This window comes from Bombyx mori, chromosome 3, assembly GCF_030269925.1.
Source record: "Bombyx mori chromosome 3, ASM3026992v2".
NCBI lineage: Eukaryota > Metazoa > Arthropoda > Insecta > Lepidoptera > Bombycidae > Bombyx > Bombyx mori.
In genome coordinates, this window is record NC_085109.1 from 2426093 (window position 1) to 2446268 (window position 20176).

General features: G+C 37.8%; 2 protein-coding genes across 2 annotated transcripts in view; both read right to left on the reverse strand.

Moving 5' to 3' along the window:
- Positions 1 to 13967, reverse strand: part of LOC101737289 (espin) — a 118792-nt gene extending 104825 nt beyond the window's left edge. The window contains exon 1 of the mRNA XM_062674936.1: positions 13714 to 13967. The gene's annotated coding sequence lies outside the window, so the exon portion shown is untranslated. The remainder of the gene's footprint in view (positions 1 to 13713) is intronic.
- Positions 13968 to 14766: 799 nt separating this feature from the next.
- LOC134200792 (uncharacterized) lies at positions 14767 to 18725 on the reverse strand. Its single transcript, XM_062674432.1, has one exon. The coding sequence runs from the start codon at positions 16968 to 16970 to the stop codon at positions 14934 to 14936; it is 2037 nt and encodes a 678-aa protein (XP_062530416.1). The 5' UTR covers positions 16971 to 18725; the 3' UTR covers positions 14767 to 14933.
- Positions 18726 to 20176: the final 1451 nt, after the last annotated feature.

A 20176-nucleotide genomic window follows, 5' to 3' on the forward strand; every position in this document is an offset into this window, starting at 1 on the left:
GTGGTAAAAACGAGATGATGGTATCATCTCAAACAATTCCTCAGAGCACAGCAATCTTCGAATAATTCTTTAGTTCTGATTTCAAACTTATTATGGATCGTTATATTAATGAATCAGTCGGTCACCATATTTTAATACAAGTAAATTATACGCACATAATAATTATGTCGGTCCATCTGTGACTCACTCCAACATAAATGATTGCTCTCACTCTGCGAAACAACGTGCCACATGGCGTCGCATCGCGAGAGCATCGGTATCGCAGGATCCGATTGATGCATGACCACGACCACTCTGTCAAGAGTGTACGAATAGGAAGAAGATCCTCCCGATCCACTAACGGTGCTTTTAGGTACTTCAAGCACCGGTCACCGTTCTCGTCGAACCCATCGCTTGCGACGAAGGGCTCGACGAGTAAATTAACCCTCAGACACAGCCCACTGAGTTTCTTGCCGGATCTTCTCAGTGGGTCGCGTTTCCGATCCGGTGGTAGATTCTGCGAAACACGGCTTTTGCTAGGGTTCGTGTTAGCAACGTCGTCAGGTTTGAGCCCCGCGAGCTCACCTACTAGTTAAGGTTACGCTGGAATAGCCTCTCAAGGCTACCAGCTAAGGTAGGAAAAAGAATAATTATGTATGCGATTACAATGGTAATGATTTTTTTCCTACCTAATCATCAATAGTCTCGATGGACTATTCTGGGTCCACCAGTTCTGTTTAAATTGTTTATTAACTTGATTTGTGTATGTTTGTTTGTATATAACGGGATCATGGATCATTAGTTTCACTTACTTCAAGACGTCCAATTTACTTGAAACGCATTAAGGACCGATAACAATACAATAATTTTATTAGCTCCCTCTGATATCTTAACAAGTATCAATAGGGAAAGAAGACGAAATTAATTGTTTGTTAAGATTGCTTAACTAGCAAGAAATACTCAGGTAGCTGGGTGGTGGTAGGACCTCAGGTGAGTCCGCACGGGTAGGTACCACCACCCCGCCTATTTCTGCCGTGTAGCAGTAATGCGTTTCGGCTTGAAGGGTGGGGCAGCCGTTGAAACTATACTGAGACCTTAGAACTTATATCTCAAGTTGGGTGGCGCATTTGCGTTGTAAATGTCTATGGGCTCCAGTAACCACTTAGCACCAGGTGGGCTGTGAGCTCGTCCAACCATCTAAGCAATAAAATAGTAATAATAATGAGAAAAGCCGAGGATCATGTTCAATCTTACATAGCTTGATTTTTTTACGTTTTCAATGTTATGAAAAACCCCTATGTATACTTTATGTATAATTCAAGTTATATTGTTTGTTTTTTTTTAATGAGAAACATTATTTCTATAAAGTGGAATAGGATACAAAATTTCCTTTCTAAAACTTATTGTATAGATATAATAAATTCTATTTAACATCGAAAAACATGCTTAACATATAAAATACTAGCGACCCGCTCTCGCTTTACTTCGGAAACTGTAATTTATTATTGATTTCTCCACTATTTAATGGATGTTATTATACATATAAACCTTCCTCTTCAATCACTCTATCTATTAAAAAAAACCGCATCAAAATCCGTTGCGTAGTTTTAAAGATTTAAGCATACATAGGGACAGAGAAAGCGACTTTGTTTTATACTATATAGTGATTGTTATTTTTTTATTTTTAAACTAATCGTAAGTATCATAGTAATATTTTAAAGCATTCTTTGTACTGCTCCGAGAATAGTCCCCCCATGTATGACCAAAGTTCAAAAAGTGATTGGAAGTTAGCCGCTAGCGTCACCAAGCGCCAAAGCGTAAAACTAAAACATAAATTTCTAACTCGACTCTACGCGAACGCAGTGGTGTAATTTCACTTAATTGTCAGTAATGTACACTAGATGGAGGCTATGACTGTCATGAACAGTATAGTGAAATTAAGAGCTGTGTGCTTATTGCGAGTTTTTTAACGTTCTCGATAGCGTAAAAGTTAACTCAAATTTTAATGGAGTTGGAACGTTTGCCTATGTTTGCCGCTAGGGACGCTGTTCCAACTGCATACAAATTTGAGTTAACTTTTACGCTATCGACAACGTTAAAAAACTCGCCCTAAGCACACAGATGTGTTTGTACGGTTTGGAACGACAGACTGAGCCATGCGAGCTCGGTAAAGCTGGTATAGCCTCTCGAGGTTACTAGCATAGATAGGAAAAACAATACCGCCTTATATTCCGAATGTTGACCGAACACCTTTTTTTTTCTACCTAGCTGAGAGCCTTGAGAGGCTATTTCAACGTAATCTTAACTAGTAGGTGAGCTCACGGTGCTCAAACCTGACGACGTTGCTAACACAAACCCTAGCAAGAGCCGTGCTTCGCAGAATCTACCACCGGATCGGAAACGCGACCCACTGAGAAGATCCGGCGAGAAACTCAGTGGGCTGACCGAACACCGAAGCTGAAGCTGATTCGGGCTAGCAGTAGATTGAAAACACGCATACGGTTTTTGCCTACCTATCTGCCAGTAGCAAGCTAATCTGACTTCAACATGACTGGGGAAGGAAATCAAGAGGCTCAACCTGAGGGAGTTTGCAAACATCTGCCCTAGCAAGAGCAAAACTTCGCTGAAGCTACCACCGAATCGGAATCGCGACCCACTGAAATCTAACGAGAAACACAATGGGTTGTGCCTATAGGACACATGCGGACTTACTTACTTGTCTCCTAACTATTACATAACGAGAAAAAGGAAAGAGTATACGTTATTGCGTACCACAACATAACATGTTGGTTTACAACGGGCAGGTGTAAATTGTACAAAGTTTTATAACTAAAAACGGTCTCTTCCAGACAACCGACAGACAGAAATTCTGAATATGACACAGCAGGAATGTTCCGGTGTTATATTTTGAACAATATTCAGAGACCTCTGTCCAAAATAAATCAAACTTTAAACAATGAAGAAAGTAAGTATATTTAAAATTCTGTTTTATATTTTTCATCTGATAATTAAAAAGTTAGATCAGGAGTCACTTTAAAGAGTTCAAAAACTTCGTAATTCACCAATTATTGAATATGAGATTTTTATCATTTGTTTAAGAAATGGCGAATCATGGTTTGCGATCTCAAAAGACCTATCACCACCAGCCATTATGTCAATTTAATAAAAACAAAAAAAAACCTTTATCGTGGGAGTCATTAAAGAAAATAACGATGCATTAAATTTTTTTTTATATTGTTACCTGTCTGCGAGATTTGAACACCGGCCCAATCGCATCGCTCGATACGAATACACCGGCCCCCTTATCCTATAGGCCACGACGACTCTGCAAACGAAATCAACGCAAGCCAGCATCGAAACGTTCACAACTCGATACGCAAGTTTTTTATCCGAACAACTTTCGTGCGGTAAACGCCTTTATTGCACGGAAATGTTCACATGTTCACTTTCCATTGCCTTTTTACGGGCTTACCTCACGTATGTTTATCGCATTCCTCTAAAGTATATGCCTTTATATAATGATAGCGAAACAGGTTTAGAACCCTTCGAACCAGAATGGCTGATTTCTCTGATTGCAGACCGATGCAGACGTGTCCTATACCTTGTAACTGTAGTAAATATTATAATAAACGATATAGTATATCAAACAATTTTGCAGGCTTAATGCGAAATTTTTTTAACTATATCGACTTTAAAAAAAGAATTTTTTATTTGTTATTTTAGCTGGTGTCCACGAATTTTATTTGACGCGAGAGGAGATGATCATGCCATTAGGATGGCGCTTCCTTCTAATAAAATTACGAATTTATCCGTAATATATGAGTCGACTATTATCAAAGCCGGCAATGTGACTTTTGGACAATTATTGGTAAATCAGAAAAACGAATTATTGACTTTGTATTCCATTGGCAGTCACAAAACTCTTCTGAACGACATCTTAGATAAATAACAGGTTAACTATTAACCTTTATTTAATGCAGGTTTTGGATCATATTCTTTGAAGGAGATGATTATATTCAAATCTTTATATTCAAGTCTTTGGAAAAATTAATTGATCCAAAACCGCGCGGGCAAAGTCGCGGTCGACAGCCAGTCTCGTTATAAATTAACGTTTATGTAACATTTAGTTAACATTCTCATAGGTCATTAGGCTGCATTATGTGAACTCGCAATGACCTGCGGCTATTAGAGTCGGATGAAAGTTTCGTGTGAAGTCGTCGATGTCCTATGAGAATGTTTTGTATAATTAAAAATTAATGATGTATGTGTTTATTAGTAAAAAGACAAATTGTAATATTAATACTTGCGTGAGTTGCCTTGAGAGACCTCAATTCGATCGCTTCCTCTTATCGAACCTTTATCGAACATTAAATTCACTAACTAAAGACCTGTCTATTTTCTCTTTTTTTTTCCTACCTACGCTGATAGCCTTGAGAGGCTATTTCAGCTTCGCCCTAACATGTAAGTGAGCTCACGAGGCTCTAACCGGAATTTTGCTAACAAGCTGGCCTTAACAAGAGCAACGCTTCGCAGAATCTACCACCGGATCGGAAACGCGACCCACTGAGAAGATCCGGCGAGAAACTCAGTGGGCTGTGTCGATGGATCGGGAGGATCCGTAATGACGTGAATTATCTCTGGTTTTCGCAACTAGTACATATAACTTAAACTCCTTTCACGTTTTAATTTACTAGTCTAGTCTATTTTTAGAAATAATTTAAAAAAAATCTACGCTTCAATAGCACGGAGAGATTTTACAATTAATTTAATTATTTTTCAAAAGAATTCGCGCTAAAATAAGCTGAATAATAAATCTAACACGTCCGGACAACAAAATACGTCAGCACCTTAGATGACTCGATATTAGTTTCAACAAATAGGCGTGTTTCACATCACTAGTATCACTATTTTTTTAACGAACGTCAGAACACACCCGTAATATGTGCGTTTACAATTTCTAAATATATTACGTAATTAAGTATACTAGTGTTCCCCTGGTAGTCGAAGTTCGACTATAATGAATTGAAATTATAAGTTTGTACACTATTATGATTCTACTGTCAAAGACTATTATATTTCTACGAGTATGATCACAGATTACGCCAAGACTACACTTTAGACAAATATTAATAAAGACAAACAATATTTAATCTATTCTCAATTTGACCACAAACTTCAAACGGACTTTTTGGCGGGAACGTGAGGAGTGAAGTTGTGTGATTTGTTTTATTTTGTCTATTTAGTGTTTATTCAGGTTTAAATGTGTAATAATGGTGGTTTATTAACCGTTTAATATCTGTGAAAGTGCACAAATGTGGGAAAATGAAACAAAGCTGCTGGACGTAACTTTCGTGTTCCTCCAAAAAGTCCACTGAAAAAATCTCAGTAAATGACCACCATTTTACTGCGATTATATTTCATCCCATATCATTTCGTTTCATTAAATTTCATCCCAGTTGATTAATGTCTCAAATTAATCATCTTCATTTCATTTCACTCCATATTATCATTTTTCATAAAATTAAGAATTTAAAGTAAAATAAGACATGACTTAAAGGTCTTAGTTACCAGGTCATAAAATCTCATAAAAATCAAACTTCAAACAATAAGAAAATTTTGACAATAAACAAATTGTATGCATGCGTGTGTGTGTCAAATACATGGTAGTGTAATGATATGTAATGGTAGCGTAGCGTGTAATGTTTTATTATTTATTTAATGTATTTCTATGCATAATTTAAAATAATATTACCATTCTGCACTCCTTCTCTATATTCTCAATAAGTGTGAGAAATTTCATAATTCTCCGTGAATTTTTCGTAAAAAGGGGTAAAAAGATTTCGCTTCACGTATTTAATATATAGATATATTAAAATGTGTGCGAAGTAAACAAACGTATTGATTAATATGGAAACTTGGAAACTTCTTCCTAATTTAACGTTTCCGACGTGACCCTTTAGGTCTAAAACTGCGTAACGCATTGCGTAAGCAGTTGTATGATCAGTTTTAATTACAACTATCTAATGCTGTATTTGTCACACAGATAGAAGTCTTTGCAATACACTATTTCAGTTTACCAAATGAAGGCTAATCCTAAATAAGATCTTTTGAATCCTTTGGATCTGCGGAGTGAGTTGGCTCTCTGTACCGTATGTTCCTTTTGTGAATGCCTTAAGGATTTTTTCAATGATAATTGCCTAGATTAGATCTCATCATAGACTAAAATTCATCCCTCTGGGTTTTTTTTCAGCTTCGCCCTAACGTGTAGGTGAGCTCACGGGGCTCAAACCGGAATGTTGCTAACACTGGCCCTAGCAAGAGCAGTGCTTCGCAGAATCTACCACCCGATCGGAAACGCGACCCACTGAGAAAATCCGACGAGAAACTCAGTGGGCTGTGTCTGTGGGTTAACCCTCTGAAACGTCTGAAAAGAATGTTTCGCGCCATAATCCAGCTCTGGAACGAACTTCCTTTCTTGAATGATACGTGTTTTTAAATCAAGATTTAAAATGCGTCGTTGGCGATAAGTAGCGGATTGGCTGTGCCCTGACACTGTCCATTTTATGATCAAGAACGTCTTCTTGTTAAGGTGTGTGCCGTAAGCTTTTTCGCCTTGAAAACGTATACCTAAAAAGAATTAATATAAAATAGATTTTTGAATAAAATAAACAAGCCTAACTTTTATTAAAATTTATGCTAAAGCAAAACATTATTTTCTTGTCCATATATCATTTTAAAATTATATAAAATGCTTGACTAATACATAGTTTTACTTGACCAACCCGAAAATGTCAGCTCTCAAACTTTTGCAAGAAATTTTAAAGATAATGTTAAAAAAGATTCGAAAAAAATAGAATCTTAGAAGATGTTCATAATGACATTAGGCTAGTGTTTTACACGCTAGTTAGTTTCTTAACATCTCACCTTGGTTAAGGAAAAACTATTTTTAATAAGTACAATCAAAGATCCCTTCTAATCCCTATCGAAGAACACTCGTTGACAGTTAAACTGTCATTTGTCATTTCAATTGTGTTTACGTTGTCTATGAATCGAGGTCATTGACACAATCTTTGTAATATGGCAATAGAATATTTATTAAAAAATACTCAAATAGTAACAACAATTTAAATGGTTCATTATTAATAATGTACTGAAGTCACGAATTAGAATTCAATAAAATTCGGAGCAGTTACACAATGCTATTTATTAAATATTGAGTGAATTATCTATGATGCTATTGAGGGTTCTAAGTTGTAAATGGATGGTGATATTTACTTTGTAATGAAACGGCTAGTTACCATCGCCGTGAGCTTTCTATCCATCGTAACCTTCTACATATAAAAATATTCTATCAGATTTTCTATCTGACCATAACCTTTTTCATCACATGTCTATATTTCACGTATAATTATTTGTTATATGATGTTCCTAAGAACATCCATTGTACGATATTACGAAATTATTTTTTCTCGAGCTTGCATTGTCTGCTTCGTCTTATTGTGAGTTTATGTGATCGCGTGACCTGACACCGTTAGTACAGATTAGTACCATGACTTTCGCCATTCTATGTCAATGTTGTTATCGATTTTCGCTCGATATTATTCTCAAGAAAATTATCGATTTTGTTTTGTTTTAACGTTTTCGATTGAAATCGGTGGACAAAGCCCAGTGCCTATTTGACTTTAAAGGTCACCGGAAACTATTGACTAAATAACACACGGTAGGTATACAATAAGGATATGATTATAAATATTTATAACTTTATTATTTTCAAATTGATTAAATTTTTAAATGACAATCCCGAAAACTTGTCTTCAATAGGAATTCGAATCGTTTAGATTTATGTTGTTCATAAATAATGTTATATAATATGAATATAAATTAGTTGGAAACGCGGAACTTCTGCGCCTCATCGATTTTTTTTGGAGCCGCTAGAAGCCGTCAATGCATATTAGAATAGAAACATAGTTAAGTTAATTTTTTTACTTCTATGTGGCAAAGGAATAAAGCGCTTCAGTAGTCAAACGCGATGAGATTTACATAGTACTATCTAAATAACAGCAGACTAGTCGAGGGCTTGTCTGACCATTAACGATAACTGGTAGGTATGTCCCGTTTTGCGTTAGTCGAAATTCAACCGTAATCATTGTCACTTCACGATTCATTTTCTTTGTAAGTACGTATTATGTTTTCTCTTGAATCAGATTTTCTTGGAAAGGTTAGAAAACTTTGTCTCCATTTGTTATTTAATTTTTTAGTAGCTAGTAAAAGGAATAAAAAAGCAGTCGTCAATTATAGAAGCCAGGAGTGCTGAACTATTTTACATCTGCCTCTTATTTGTAGAAGAATAAAATTTGCGGAACGCCAGATCTATAATACCATTTGGTTTTTTGTATCACCAAATTTCGCAGGACCGCCTGTGGGGTGAAGTGATTGGAAGATGAGCGCTCCTCGCCTGGCCTCCGTCGCCTAAGCCGAACTCTCTCTATGACGAGATAGACGCAGACCACGGGCCCAAGGAATTTTAGGGCCCTACCCACTAAACGACTCCCCTGCACTCTTCGCCCAAGCGTCCGATCCCCTCCGAGGTCAGAACCCGGATGAGGTAGGGGGGTTACCGCGGTCAACACTGCAACCAGACAGCGCAGCTTACCCCAAGGACGCCCAGCCGACAGAGTCTTCGAGGCGAATCGAAGACTCTGAAACGTCGGTCGTCTCGGTACAGCAGCCCGTCAGGCCGCCCAGACGGTGCCGCTGGTGTCCCGGAATACCCCGCTGGACCAGAACCAGCCTGTCGGACATAAGACTCTTTTCTCCTACCACCGGATCGGAAACGCGACCCACTGAGAAGATCCAGCGAGAAATCTGTGGGCTTTGTCTGTGTGTTAATTTACTTGCTGAACCCTATGTCGCGAGTGACGGATTCGACGAGAACTGGTGCTTGTGGTCCCTAAAAGCACCGTTAGTGGATCGGGAGGAGGAAATTCGTTTAGGATCCATTTAGGGCGACATCGACTGCTTACCAACAACTTAAGACAGTCGTTTTCTTATGAACCAAAAAAAATTTTTTTAAATCTTACATTTACGAAATAAGACATAGCACAGCGTTGGATGGTATTCACGAGAACGGCATTGAAAGTTTACGAGATGCGTTTTAATAATCATTTTAGTTACGCGCTGACCTTGTGTGACATTCCTTTCTCGAATGTATCTGTGTTTATCGTGCTGTTTTATCGTTATGATAAAAGAGCTGCTTCATGCGCGCTTCCCAACCAGAAGGTCGATCCAAGAACTAAGCACACTTCACTGTTTTATATAATTATTGTTATTATTATTATATTACAATATGTGGGTGGATAAAAGATATAAAAGCGATAGCAGGAAACGATTGGAATAAGAAAGCTATGGGCAAAGTGGTTTGGAAGAAGCTGGATCAATGGTACTAAAGAAAGTAACGATATTTAAGTAACTATAATTAAGATATTTTTTTTTAATTATACACTAAGCATACATTAAACCGCATGTGATAGTGATAATTTTACGAACTAAACGGGCTTTATTATTATTATTGATTTAGACCTGGCCCAGGAGACTGCGGCCATGTGGCATGTTGATTCAACCATCATTGGTCCAATAACTTTTGTTATCCAGCTGGGTTAGGAGCCTGATACAAGAGGCAGTTATCGTCGATACTGCGCGTATTGTGTGGAGGTTTCTCACTCTGGAGCCCTAACCACTGGTGGCTTGTGTCGTAGACACCGCCATCAGGGGCAATCTATCTTTATAATTCGACGCTTGAAAGGCAAACGTGACTAAGCGACAATAACTGCTTTATACATAAATGATAGACAATAACCATATTCGATGCGCAAAAAATATATATTTCTAGGTCTATTAAAATCATTTCAATCCTATAGCTACTAGCTAGATTCTACTACAGCTGGATTCGTTAAAATAAATTTTGTTTTCAGGTATTTCAACTTTAAATTAGTCTACTGTAAAGTTCACGCATTGTCGCTTAGTCACGTTTGCCTTTCAAGCGTCGATATAGTATTTTTTTTAAATTATATTTTTAACATTATTTAAAAAAAAAATTGTATAATTGACAAGATTTTAAATAAATATAGTTATTATTATTATTATAATTTTTACGGCTTTGTATGTTACATGTAAGAATGTGCATATTTGCATACGTAGGTGTATAATATTTCATTATTATCATTTTTCTCTATTTCTCAAATAGGAATGTTCCTATCACAGGGCTCTTTACACCACAGACTGCTAAAGAATGCCTTAGGCATTAAGTCCGCCACTATACTATTGTGCATAAAATTGATTAAATATTTTATGCCTTTTCGGAAAAACGTTCGTACGCAAATTGAAGTTTATTCACGAGTGATCAAAAGGTTGATTCACTGGCTGCGATAAAATGAAAAAAAAAAACTCGAAATTAATTAGTATCAAACGAATTCCTGCTGAGTGCTAGAAAATAATAATAAAAACAATTAGAGTCCGCATATTAAGCAAGTATCTCAAATTCATTGCCCTAGTATTTTTAAGTATATTACAATAACTTATGTACCGCGGAGAATAATTTCCAATCTTATCCGTATAACTTTCTTAATAAACAGCCGCATTCAAAACTTATTCCTCACAATAATACAGTTAATTATCACATTGGAGGATTGTAATGAAAAACTGCCTTTCGATTTAAAGCAATAAGATAATAATTAAAATTTTTCGAAATAAAACACATTAGGCCTTTCGGATGCGAGTTCATTACTTTCAAGGCAATTACGTAGTCGGTATATGAATAAAAACAGAAGCGCATCACGCTCTGATACGCGGACACCGTTCGCGATGGTTTGTACGCGGTGCAATTTTTTTTTTCAAAATTTACCTACTTATTTTCCACAGCACACATGCGGGATACGATCAAAATAATTGCTCGATAATCAGCCTTATATGTATATACACAAAGACATTCGATTCACTTTTCAATCAGACTTCAAAACGTTTGATTAAGCTGAAAATTTGAACACGCATCAAGAATCGATAACGATACAATAATTTTATAACTACGTTCTAATGTTCCGACCAGTATCGATGGATAAAAAAAAAAAAATAGCTTTAAAAAAAATACGCTATTATAGAAAATCCAACTAAAAAATATAAAATAAATTTGAATAAAAAATAGTGAAAGTAAAATAATTTAATTGTAAAAAATTTGGGGTGATTTTCAGAACGTTATCAAAATACTTCTACTCATATCTGTTTATAAAATATTTATAACTATTGATATGCATGCACACCACGCTTTTTTACAATAAAATCTTTTTTTTTTACTCACAAGAGGTCCTACCACCAGTAATTACGCAAATTATAATTTTACAGGTTTGATTTCTTTGAAGATCTACTTGAGAAAACAGATAAAGGGAAATCAAATTAGTCTTAAATATCAGAAAGCAGGTCCGGTTCTTTTTTCCCTACCTATTCGCGAGGCTATTTCGGATACGCGCGGACGGGTAGGTGAACTCACGTGGTTCAGCCTGAGCTTACTAAAACGAGCCTTCGCAAGAGCAATTCGCTGAATCTACCACCGGATCGGAATCGCGACCCAATGAGGAGATCCGGCCAGAAACTCCGGAACTCCAGAATCTGGGCTGTTTTATGGGATATTTAAACTACACATACTACTAGATAGATTGACAAAAAATTTCATCACCAATTTAGAAAACTTTAATTGCTCACTCACGGTAATTAAGTGAACTAGTTGTCCAACTGACCGAAAATAGTTGGTTAATTAGATTCGTGTGAGCGTTAAAAAAAAAGGGGGTGGGGAAAAGTAATGGTAGGCAGCGGCTTGGCTCTGCCCCTGGCATTGCTGACGTCCATGAGCGACGGTGACCACTTACCATCAGGTGGACCGCATGCTCGTCTGCCTACAAAGGCAATAAAAAAAAAGTAAAAACAAACTGATCGTAGTCCGAAGAGAACGTCTGCTATCGAATTTTAGCCGTTCGACCAAAGTATTTAAGGTCTTGTTTTGTCCAAACAATTAGTAATATACCGTATAAATGGAACTGTAAGAGGGTGGGTTATCATCATCATCATCATCAGCCTATAGCAGTCCACTGCTGGACATAGGCCTCTCCAATTGCTCGCCACTGAGCCCGCTCCTCGGCTTCGCTCATCCAGCTCCTGCCAGCCACCCTGCACAGATTATCACTCCACCGAGTCTGGGTTACCAACGTTGCCTTAATTTAGGTTCATAATACACTTATTTCGGTGCATTTGAAGTTAAGAAAATCTTGTAAACACTACAGCGTTGTTAAGGCGCGATTTTTTTTTTAACTATGCCCTATACTTTATGATGAGCTAACACGGATAGGGAGCACGGCGCCTATTTCTGGTGCGCTGCAGTCGTTCCGGTCTGAAGGGTGAGACAGCCGTTGTATTATAACACTAAAACTCAAAAACTCATGTCTCAAGGTGGTATTTATAATAGTAAAAATACTAAATAGAATTCCAGTGATCGCCTTGCACAAAGTGGGTATGGAGCCGTCGGTCATATTCCAGACACTTCAAAAGATTGGTATCGGCCGTATGTTCGTATATCGTACTATCAACCGATACAACAACCCTTCATCTGTCGAAGACCAGAAAAAATCGGGGCGGCCGCGTGCTGTTAGAACTACAAAGTCTGTTAATGTTGTTAAAGCCAGAATTCGTCGAAACGCAATTAGGAAGCAAAAAATCTTATCGCGAGGAATGAAGATTCCCGCTAGGACTCTGTCGCGTATTATAAAACAAGACCTGAAGCTCGGTGCTTATCGTCGATGTACAGGACATGCCCTAAATCAATCTTTACAATTAAAAAGAGTGGGTCGATCAAAACGCCTTTTACCGCGATACGCAGGTGAAAGGCACAGAAATATCCTCTATACCGATGAAAAAATTGTTCACGATTGCAGAACACTACAATAAGCAAAATGATAAAGTGTACGCTCACAGTTCTAAAGAAGCTGCTCAAGTGGTGTGAAAGATACAACGTGGTCATCATCCTGCGTCAGAGATGGTTTGGTGGGGCGTGTTTTATCACAGAGTCACAAAACTAAATTTTTGGGGAAAAAAGATTGGCAGTGAAAAATTTTCCCATGGAAAGAGTGCGTGCTTCTATTGATAACTGGCCTCAACGTTTAAAGGACTGTATTGCAGCCAATGGAGACCACTTCGAATAAGGTTTTTATACTTTAAATTGTTTTATATTTATGTATTAAACTAACACACTTTAAAAGTAATAAATGTTATTTGCAATAGATATTTTGTTTATTTTTAATTGTAACAGTATTTATGGCCAGACTAAGTACTAAAATTAAATAGTGTACTCTGTGATACAGATTATTCAATATTTTTTTTAATTCAATGACTATTAAATTTTTATTTTCATACAACTTCTATTTTGCTTGACAGGTAAATAAAAATGATAAAATTCAATCAAAAAGTCTTATACAATTCCCGGTACATTTGTTACTTATTGCGGCTGCCGGCATTCTTAGCCGCGTGCGATTAAAGATTTTGTGTCCATAACCTTAATAGCTAACTCCGGAACAAGAATAAACAAAATAATTCGATATTTACGTTTCCAAGAAAAATTGTGTAAATGCTTAGCTTTTTTTGTCAATAGGGTTGCAATGTGAACACATGCAGATCAATGAAAAAAAAAATACTTACAAGCTTATTAAAACCAAATCCAATTTACACAGAACTCATTATGCACTATTTTTGTTTATAATAATCACTGGAATGTTCGATTCGGAAAATAAAAATAAAATGGCGGCAAACATTCGAATTCGCGTTCGAAATAATAATAATAATAATTTAAACCAGCGGTCGCGTTAGCTCGCGCTCAGAGGCAGACGCGGGGCAAATGCGTGCGCGCGCATTCGTGAGCATGTTACGTTAGAGCTACACTACGGTACGGTACGTTATCGGTCGGGATTACGGTAACATATGAAATCTTGTTACGCATACTTTCGCGTATGAGGAATGCTCACGACAAGCTTGTCTCGCCGGACAAGTTCACGATTGCACGCATTTAATTACGAAAATGTATCAATCGGATTGATAATTGGAATTTAACACATTGATCGTGGAATTATTTTTTAGCGCGTATGAGGTATTTTCACGAAGATTCGACTTCCATAATCTGCGTATGAGACCTGAGAGGCGTCACAAAAGCCAGTTTTTAAATGAACCCAAAGGAATTTTAGACATAGTCGTTCCCCGCGACGAGCTAAAGGACACAGTTAAAATAACCGCCGCATTAGAGGATAATCGCGTATTAAGTTGTATTTCTGACGCGACACATTCTGGTTTGTGTGCCTTGTGATTCTGACATAAAGTCGTAACGCTAATTATAGTTTAAAAAAACGAACAAAATACGCTTTCATAGAAAATCCAACTAAAAAATCTATTTTTTTTTAATAAATTTGAATTAAAAATAGTGTAAGAAAAAATGTTTTTATTGTAAAAAAAACCGTGGGGTGCACGATATCAGTAGTTATAAGTATTTTATAAACAGATATGAGTAGAAGGGTTATTTTGATAATATCCTGAAAAGCACTAATTCTAAGCACTAATTAAAAACAGAATTTCAATTTTTTTAAATATTGAATTGTCATCGGTCCTTAATAAGTATACCAAATTTCGAGTTAATCCGACGTTTTGAAGGGAGTCAAAATCATGTTCAAAGATTCCGTTACATACTAACATACATACGTCTGAAGCTAATAAAAGCGAATAAAAAGAGCGAAAAATGTTCATTCTAATAATGAAAAATGAATGCCCCCAAAAGCTCGCTGGTATGTTCACGTTTTGTTTGCAAATCATTCATTTTTTTATAAATTTATTTTTTATTAACAAAAAGTCAAATCAAAATAATTGAACATAACTCAACCCACACAGTAGAACAGATCTTCCAACGCGCTTGAAGGAGGCACAGTCCCCAAGATACTGGCTACGTTGCCTCGTTGGACAGCCAGACTTACTCTCTGTGCAAAGTACCAGCCAGCCTTAGCATCATGTGTAACCTCCTTCAAGCGTTTGGAGATTTCTGTTAAAAAATTTTTTGCTTCAGGGCCCCAAGGGCCCATCGTCTCAACCGCGAAAGGCAAAAAAGAATAAGAAGACCCCAAACCCGAATACTTCCGCTTTTTTGTAATTTCTGCTGAAGCTGCAGCTGAACCGGGGCGGGACGAAGTACCATCTAAATGACAGGGAGCCACAGTATCCACACAAGTAGCATCCCATACCAGGCACCTACCAACTGACCATGGAATCAGCGTGACTCCATCGGGCCTTTTCCCATCTGACCTCAAAATTCCGATGGGTTCCAAGACAGCCGGAACATTGACTGTAGTGAGCGCCCTTCTTATCATATCATTTAAAGACGCGTGTCTTGGAATGCGCCCAGCGCTTTTCTGGCACGAGAGTCCGTGATGTCCAAGCTCATTGACGTACTCGCCACAGACACAGAAATGTGGTACGTTAATATGGGCCCCCAACCGTAAGCCAATAGCTAGCGAGAGAGCGTTGTTGTCCAACAACGTGCCTGTGTTGGACGATGGATAGGCTTGAAGCCAGTAACTTGATTCCTTTTCGGTAACGGCGCGAAAACGAGCAATGTCCACGCTGTTATCATATGACTGTAGTAACCGTTGCTGTATCCGTTGACAAAGCGGAGTGTCCCAAAGACGCTGCAAATGCGGTAAAGTAGGAAAATCCGCCTGACACAAAGACTGCCAGGCCGATCCAGCCTCCGACACACCCACAATCTCTACGGAACCCATACAAGGGTTGAGAACATTACCGACTATGAGACAGGAGGCGTGTGCAGAAGCAAGAAAGGCCGGCAACGCAACAGCTGATGCTTTACGTACGCCGATACCACCAAAACGTACTGGCAGGACACATTGCTCCCAAGAGAGGTCATCCAAATTACAATTAATTATTTTGCACAGAACACCTTTTATCATTTCATCCAAAGAATTAAGTTTATTATTATGTTTCCATAAGAAAGAACATCTTAACACATATGTAAATTTAGGTACGAATAGACAGTGTCTTATAATGAACAAAGCCATATGAGAGTTAATTTCAAACAAATTGTTGGAACACTGAGAAAATTTATCAATCTGCTCATCAATATACGCGTCGATCGATCCATCCAAAATGGGAGCACCCAGCAACATCAGAGAATTCTCATCAACAACTTTTATGTTGGGCGCTGCGGTATTAAACTTTGCAAAAACGTCAGAAACTGGTACGGAACAACAAGAGGCATTGATAAAAAGCTCACACTTAGCAAAATTGAGCTCTAAACCCAAACTGGCCAAAGCAGATTTTAGATATTCTAAATCCTTTAAGACCGTGGAAATGTCCCCTCCCAATGTTCCGTCATCCAGATACCATAAATTTAGGCTGGACTTCAGCTCCCTCAAAACTGGATGTATTCCCAAACTAAAAATCGCCGGACCGAGTGGATCGCCTTGTTGACAACCCGTCGCTGATTCCACAAGGTTCTCCTTATAAACCAGCTTAGATGGATTACCATAGCATTGATAAAGGTAAGGGTAGATAGATGGTATGTGTTCCTTCACTTCTTTAAGAAAAGCATTCCTATCGATACAATTAAATGCATTTTTTAAATCCACCTTCACCAATACTTCGGCACCACCCCCCTTAAGAAAGGTGCGAGCCGCATGTACCGCAGCTTCACAGCCGCTCTTTGTACCGACGCCCAACTGTATCGGCCGGAACATCCCACTCAATATCGGCAGAACCTCTTTGCAGCAAAGCTTGGATACAATGCGGCGCAGTGTACTGCCAACAGCGATAGGCCTAATACCGCCATCTCTCTTCATCAAAGCACACAAATTCGCTCCATACAAAATATCAGCGATACTGTCAGGTACACTTCCCGCCAGCATTAAATTAACAAGCGAGACTATACTTTTAAGTAAAGACCGCCCGACATCACCAGCAGAAACATTGATTAAATCCTTGAAATGCTGCGGGGATAGACCATCCAGTCCGCCTGCTGAACCGTTTTTAAAAGATGTAATTGTGGTGAGAACGTCATCAAGAGACACACGAGGCAAAGTTGTGGACGACTGTGGTGGCGGCACATTAACAGGTGTTAAAGGTGCAGGATGTTTCGACTTCAACGCCAGAAGAGTGTCGGCATTATTCGGAGCTAGAGAATCTGATGAAAATAATAGTTGTGAGGCACCCTTTAAATCTCCATCACTCACTTTCCCCTCAATTTTTGCAACTTTATTAAATGGACGCTGTTGCTTGTCATAATTTACCCCATCATCCAACAAAGTCTTATTAGAATTATTCTTACAATTATCCTTAATTTTTTTAGTAAGTGAATGGGAGTTATTGCTCTGTTTATCTACATGCAAAATTCTATATGCAAATGATAAAAGATCTTCCCAACTTGTGACATTATTGTCATGCAAAACTTGATCAATGTTTTTTTAAGTTCCTCGGCCACCATAACCCTGGCTCCACGAGGAACTCGTTTAACAACCGGCGAATTGTTTTTATAAAGGCTCAGTTTCTTCCATAACGGGACCACGGAAACCCTATTATCCCTCGATGAACCAGGACATAGGGTATTTGGAACTGACTCAGCTTTGTGGATTCTACCTGTATGAATTTTTAGACCCCTATTACCTTTAAAATACCGTAAACATTCGTCACATTGAGTAAGACCAGCAGGAAAAGTATTCGGATTTGGCGGTAGCGGTTGTGAGTGAGACATATTATTTTAAACATATTATAAAATCTTTAACATGTAGCTAACTAAGTTAATAACTATTGTAGAAAAGTAAAATTAGAAAATGATAATAGTAATAAAGCTATAACAATTCCATTTAAATATGTCAAATTAAAAACAATACCAATAAAATATATTTGAATGATAACAATAATAATCCAAAATAACTAAAAATCATGTCAATAAAATCAATTTTGCAAATTAAAAAATTAAATTTAAACTAATTTTGTAAAATTTTACATCAATATTGACTTAATTATTCTTTAAATAAATAAAAAAAAAAAAAACAATAAATAAATATAAAAATAGAAAACGACATTTTGACGAATATAACCATGGGCTCGAACGCGGTAACTCCTTCACTGCGTACTTGATTTCATTGTTCACACCGCTAGACCAGGCGTATTGCTTGCACGTGAAGTGAATGTTCCTATGATATTGATATTTCTTGGTAAATTATTCCTTTGACAATAATATTTTTTTCTTGATCGACGGTATCTTGTAGTCAAATGTAATGCTGCACACAAGCCACCCCGTTATTACGAAGATGGATGTGTGATTTACGGGGACACTTGATAGCTACAAAACACCCAATATTGCTGCCAAGTTCAGATTCTTCTGCCGCATTGATATCGTAAACACTTCACTTCTTTTACTTCACTAGTTGTAACGTAAACAACACACAGCTGTTAATCAGCTGATTTGTACGTAAGGTTGACGAAACGTTTCTTTCTTACGAAACACCCTTATATATATCTTCTGTCATCGAAAACACTTGTACTGTATATTTAGGACAGGTACAATGAATTTTAGTGATTATATTTACAAAATCACAGGTTTACAATTTTTAAAAGCTAATTTATGTACGAGCGATGTTTACGCGGGCAATGTTGCCAGTACAGCCAGTACAATCATTCATTTAGTTGCGTTGAATCTTTGTTGGCTCTTCAGTAGAGATTTCCCTCAGGATCCATCTTCTCTGTCAATCCTAAGCGTTTCTTTTAACTTATTTACTATCAGACATTATCTTTATTTATTTTAAACACGCCTCTGTCGGTTTAATCTAATAATCTATGTAAAAGAATCTCAGAACGTAATGCTCACCGGCTTTGAAGCGACCGATTAACTCGATAAATTGCAAATGCATTAACGACCTATGACGATACAATAATTTTATTGCTTTTGCCTGATGAAATAATGAAAATGATTTATTTCAGATACAAGTCCATATGTGTACATAGAATCATTGAAATATATTCTAATATAAATTTAGAAGTCGTCGTAGCCTAAAGGATACGTCATCCGGCGCATTCGTGTTGAGCGATACACCGGTGTTCGAATACCGCAGCCGGTTACCAATTTTTCTAATGAAATACGTACTCAACAAATGTTCACGATTGACTTCCACGGTGAAGGAATAACATGTGTAATAAAATTCAAACCCGCAAAATTATAATTTGCGTAATTACTGGTGGTAGGACCTCTTGTGAGTCCGCACGGGTAGGTACCACCACTTTGCCTATTTCTGCCGTCAAGCAGTAATGCGTTTCGGTTTGAAGGGTGGGGTAGCCGTTGTAACTATACTGAGACCTTGGATCTGATATCTCAAGGTGGGTGGCGCATTTACGTTATAGACGTTTATGGGCTCCAGTAACCACTTAACACCAAGTGGGCTGTGAGCTCGTCCACCCATCTAAGCAATAACAACCAATAAATATGTTTAAATACGTAATCGTTATTATTCATATTATTTATTTAAATATGTCACTGCATTAAATGAAAGTTTGTGTCGCCGACGGCTTGTAGGCGTTTTATGAGACACTCCTTATTACTCATAACATTCTCCTTGCAATATATTATTATTATGTTATATAAATTCTGCGCTCTTGGCTGTACGGGGAGTACTTAGCGGTAGGTAGAGATTTGACTCTACCCCTGGCATTATTTTTTTTGATTGAAAGATTACTGGTGGCTCGGAAGCCTTTCCAGTTTCACCAGGTCGGGTGGGCGAGCAAAAGCTCAGCCAGGAGGGGTGAGATTTGCTAACAACTGCCCGAGCGCCTCCAAAGGAGACCTAACAGCTCAAGAATAATTGCTTCGCGAATGAATCTACTACCGGATCGGAATCGCGACCCGCTGAGAAGATCCGGCGAGAAACTCAGCGAGCTGATGCATGAGTTAGGTTGCACGTCGACCTCTTTGTCGAGTTCGACGTGTACGGTTACCACCCCTGGCATTGCTGGCTTCCCTGAGCGACGGTAACCACTCATCATCAAATGGGCCACTGCCTACACGAACAATACGAAAAAATATAAAAACGATGCATCTCTCTCATCGTTAAGTTTTTCT

Excerpts from the sequence above, each read along its gene's own strand:
- LOC134200792 (XM_062674432.1), bottom strand. The coding sequence starts at position 16,970 with ATGCTGGCGGGAAGTGTACCTGACAGTATCGCTGATATTTTGTATGGA.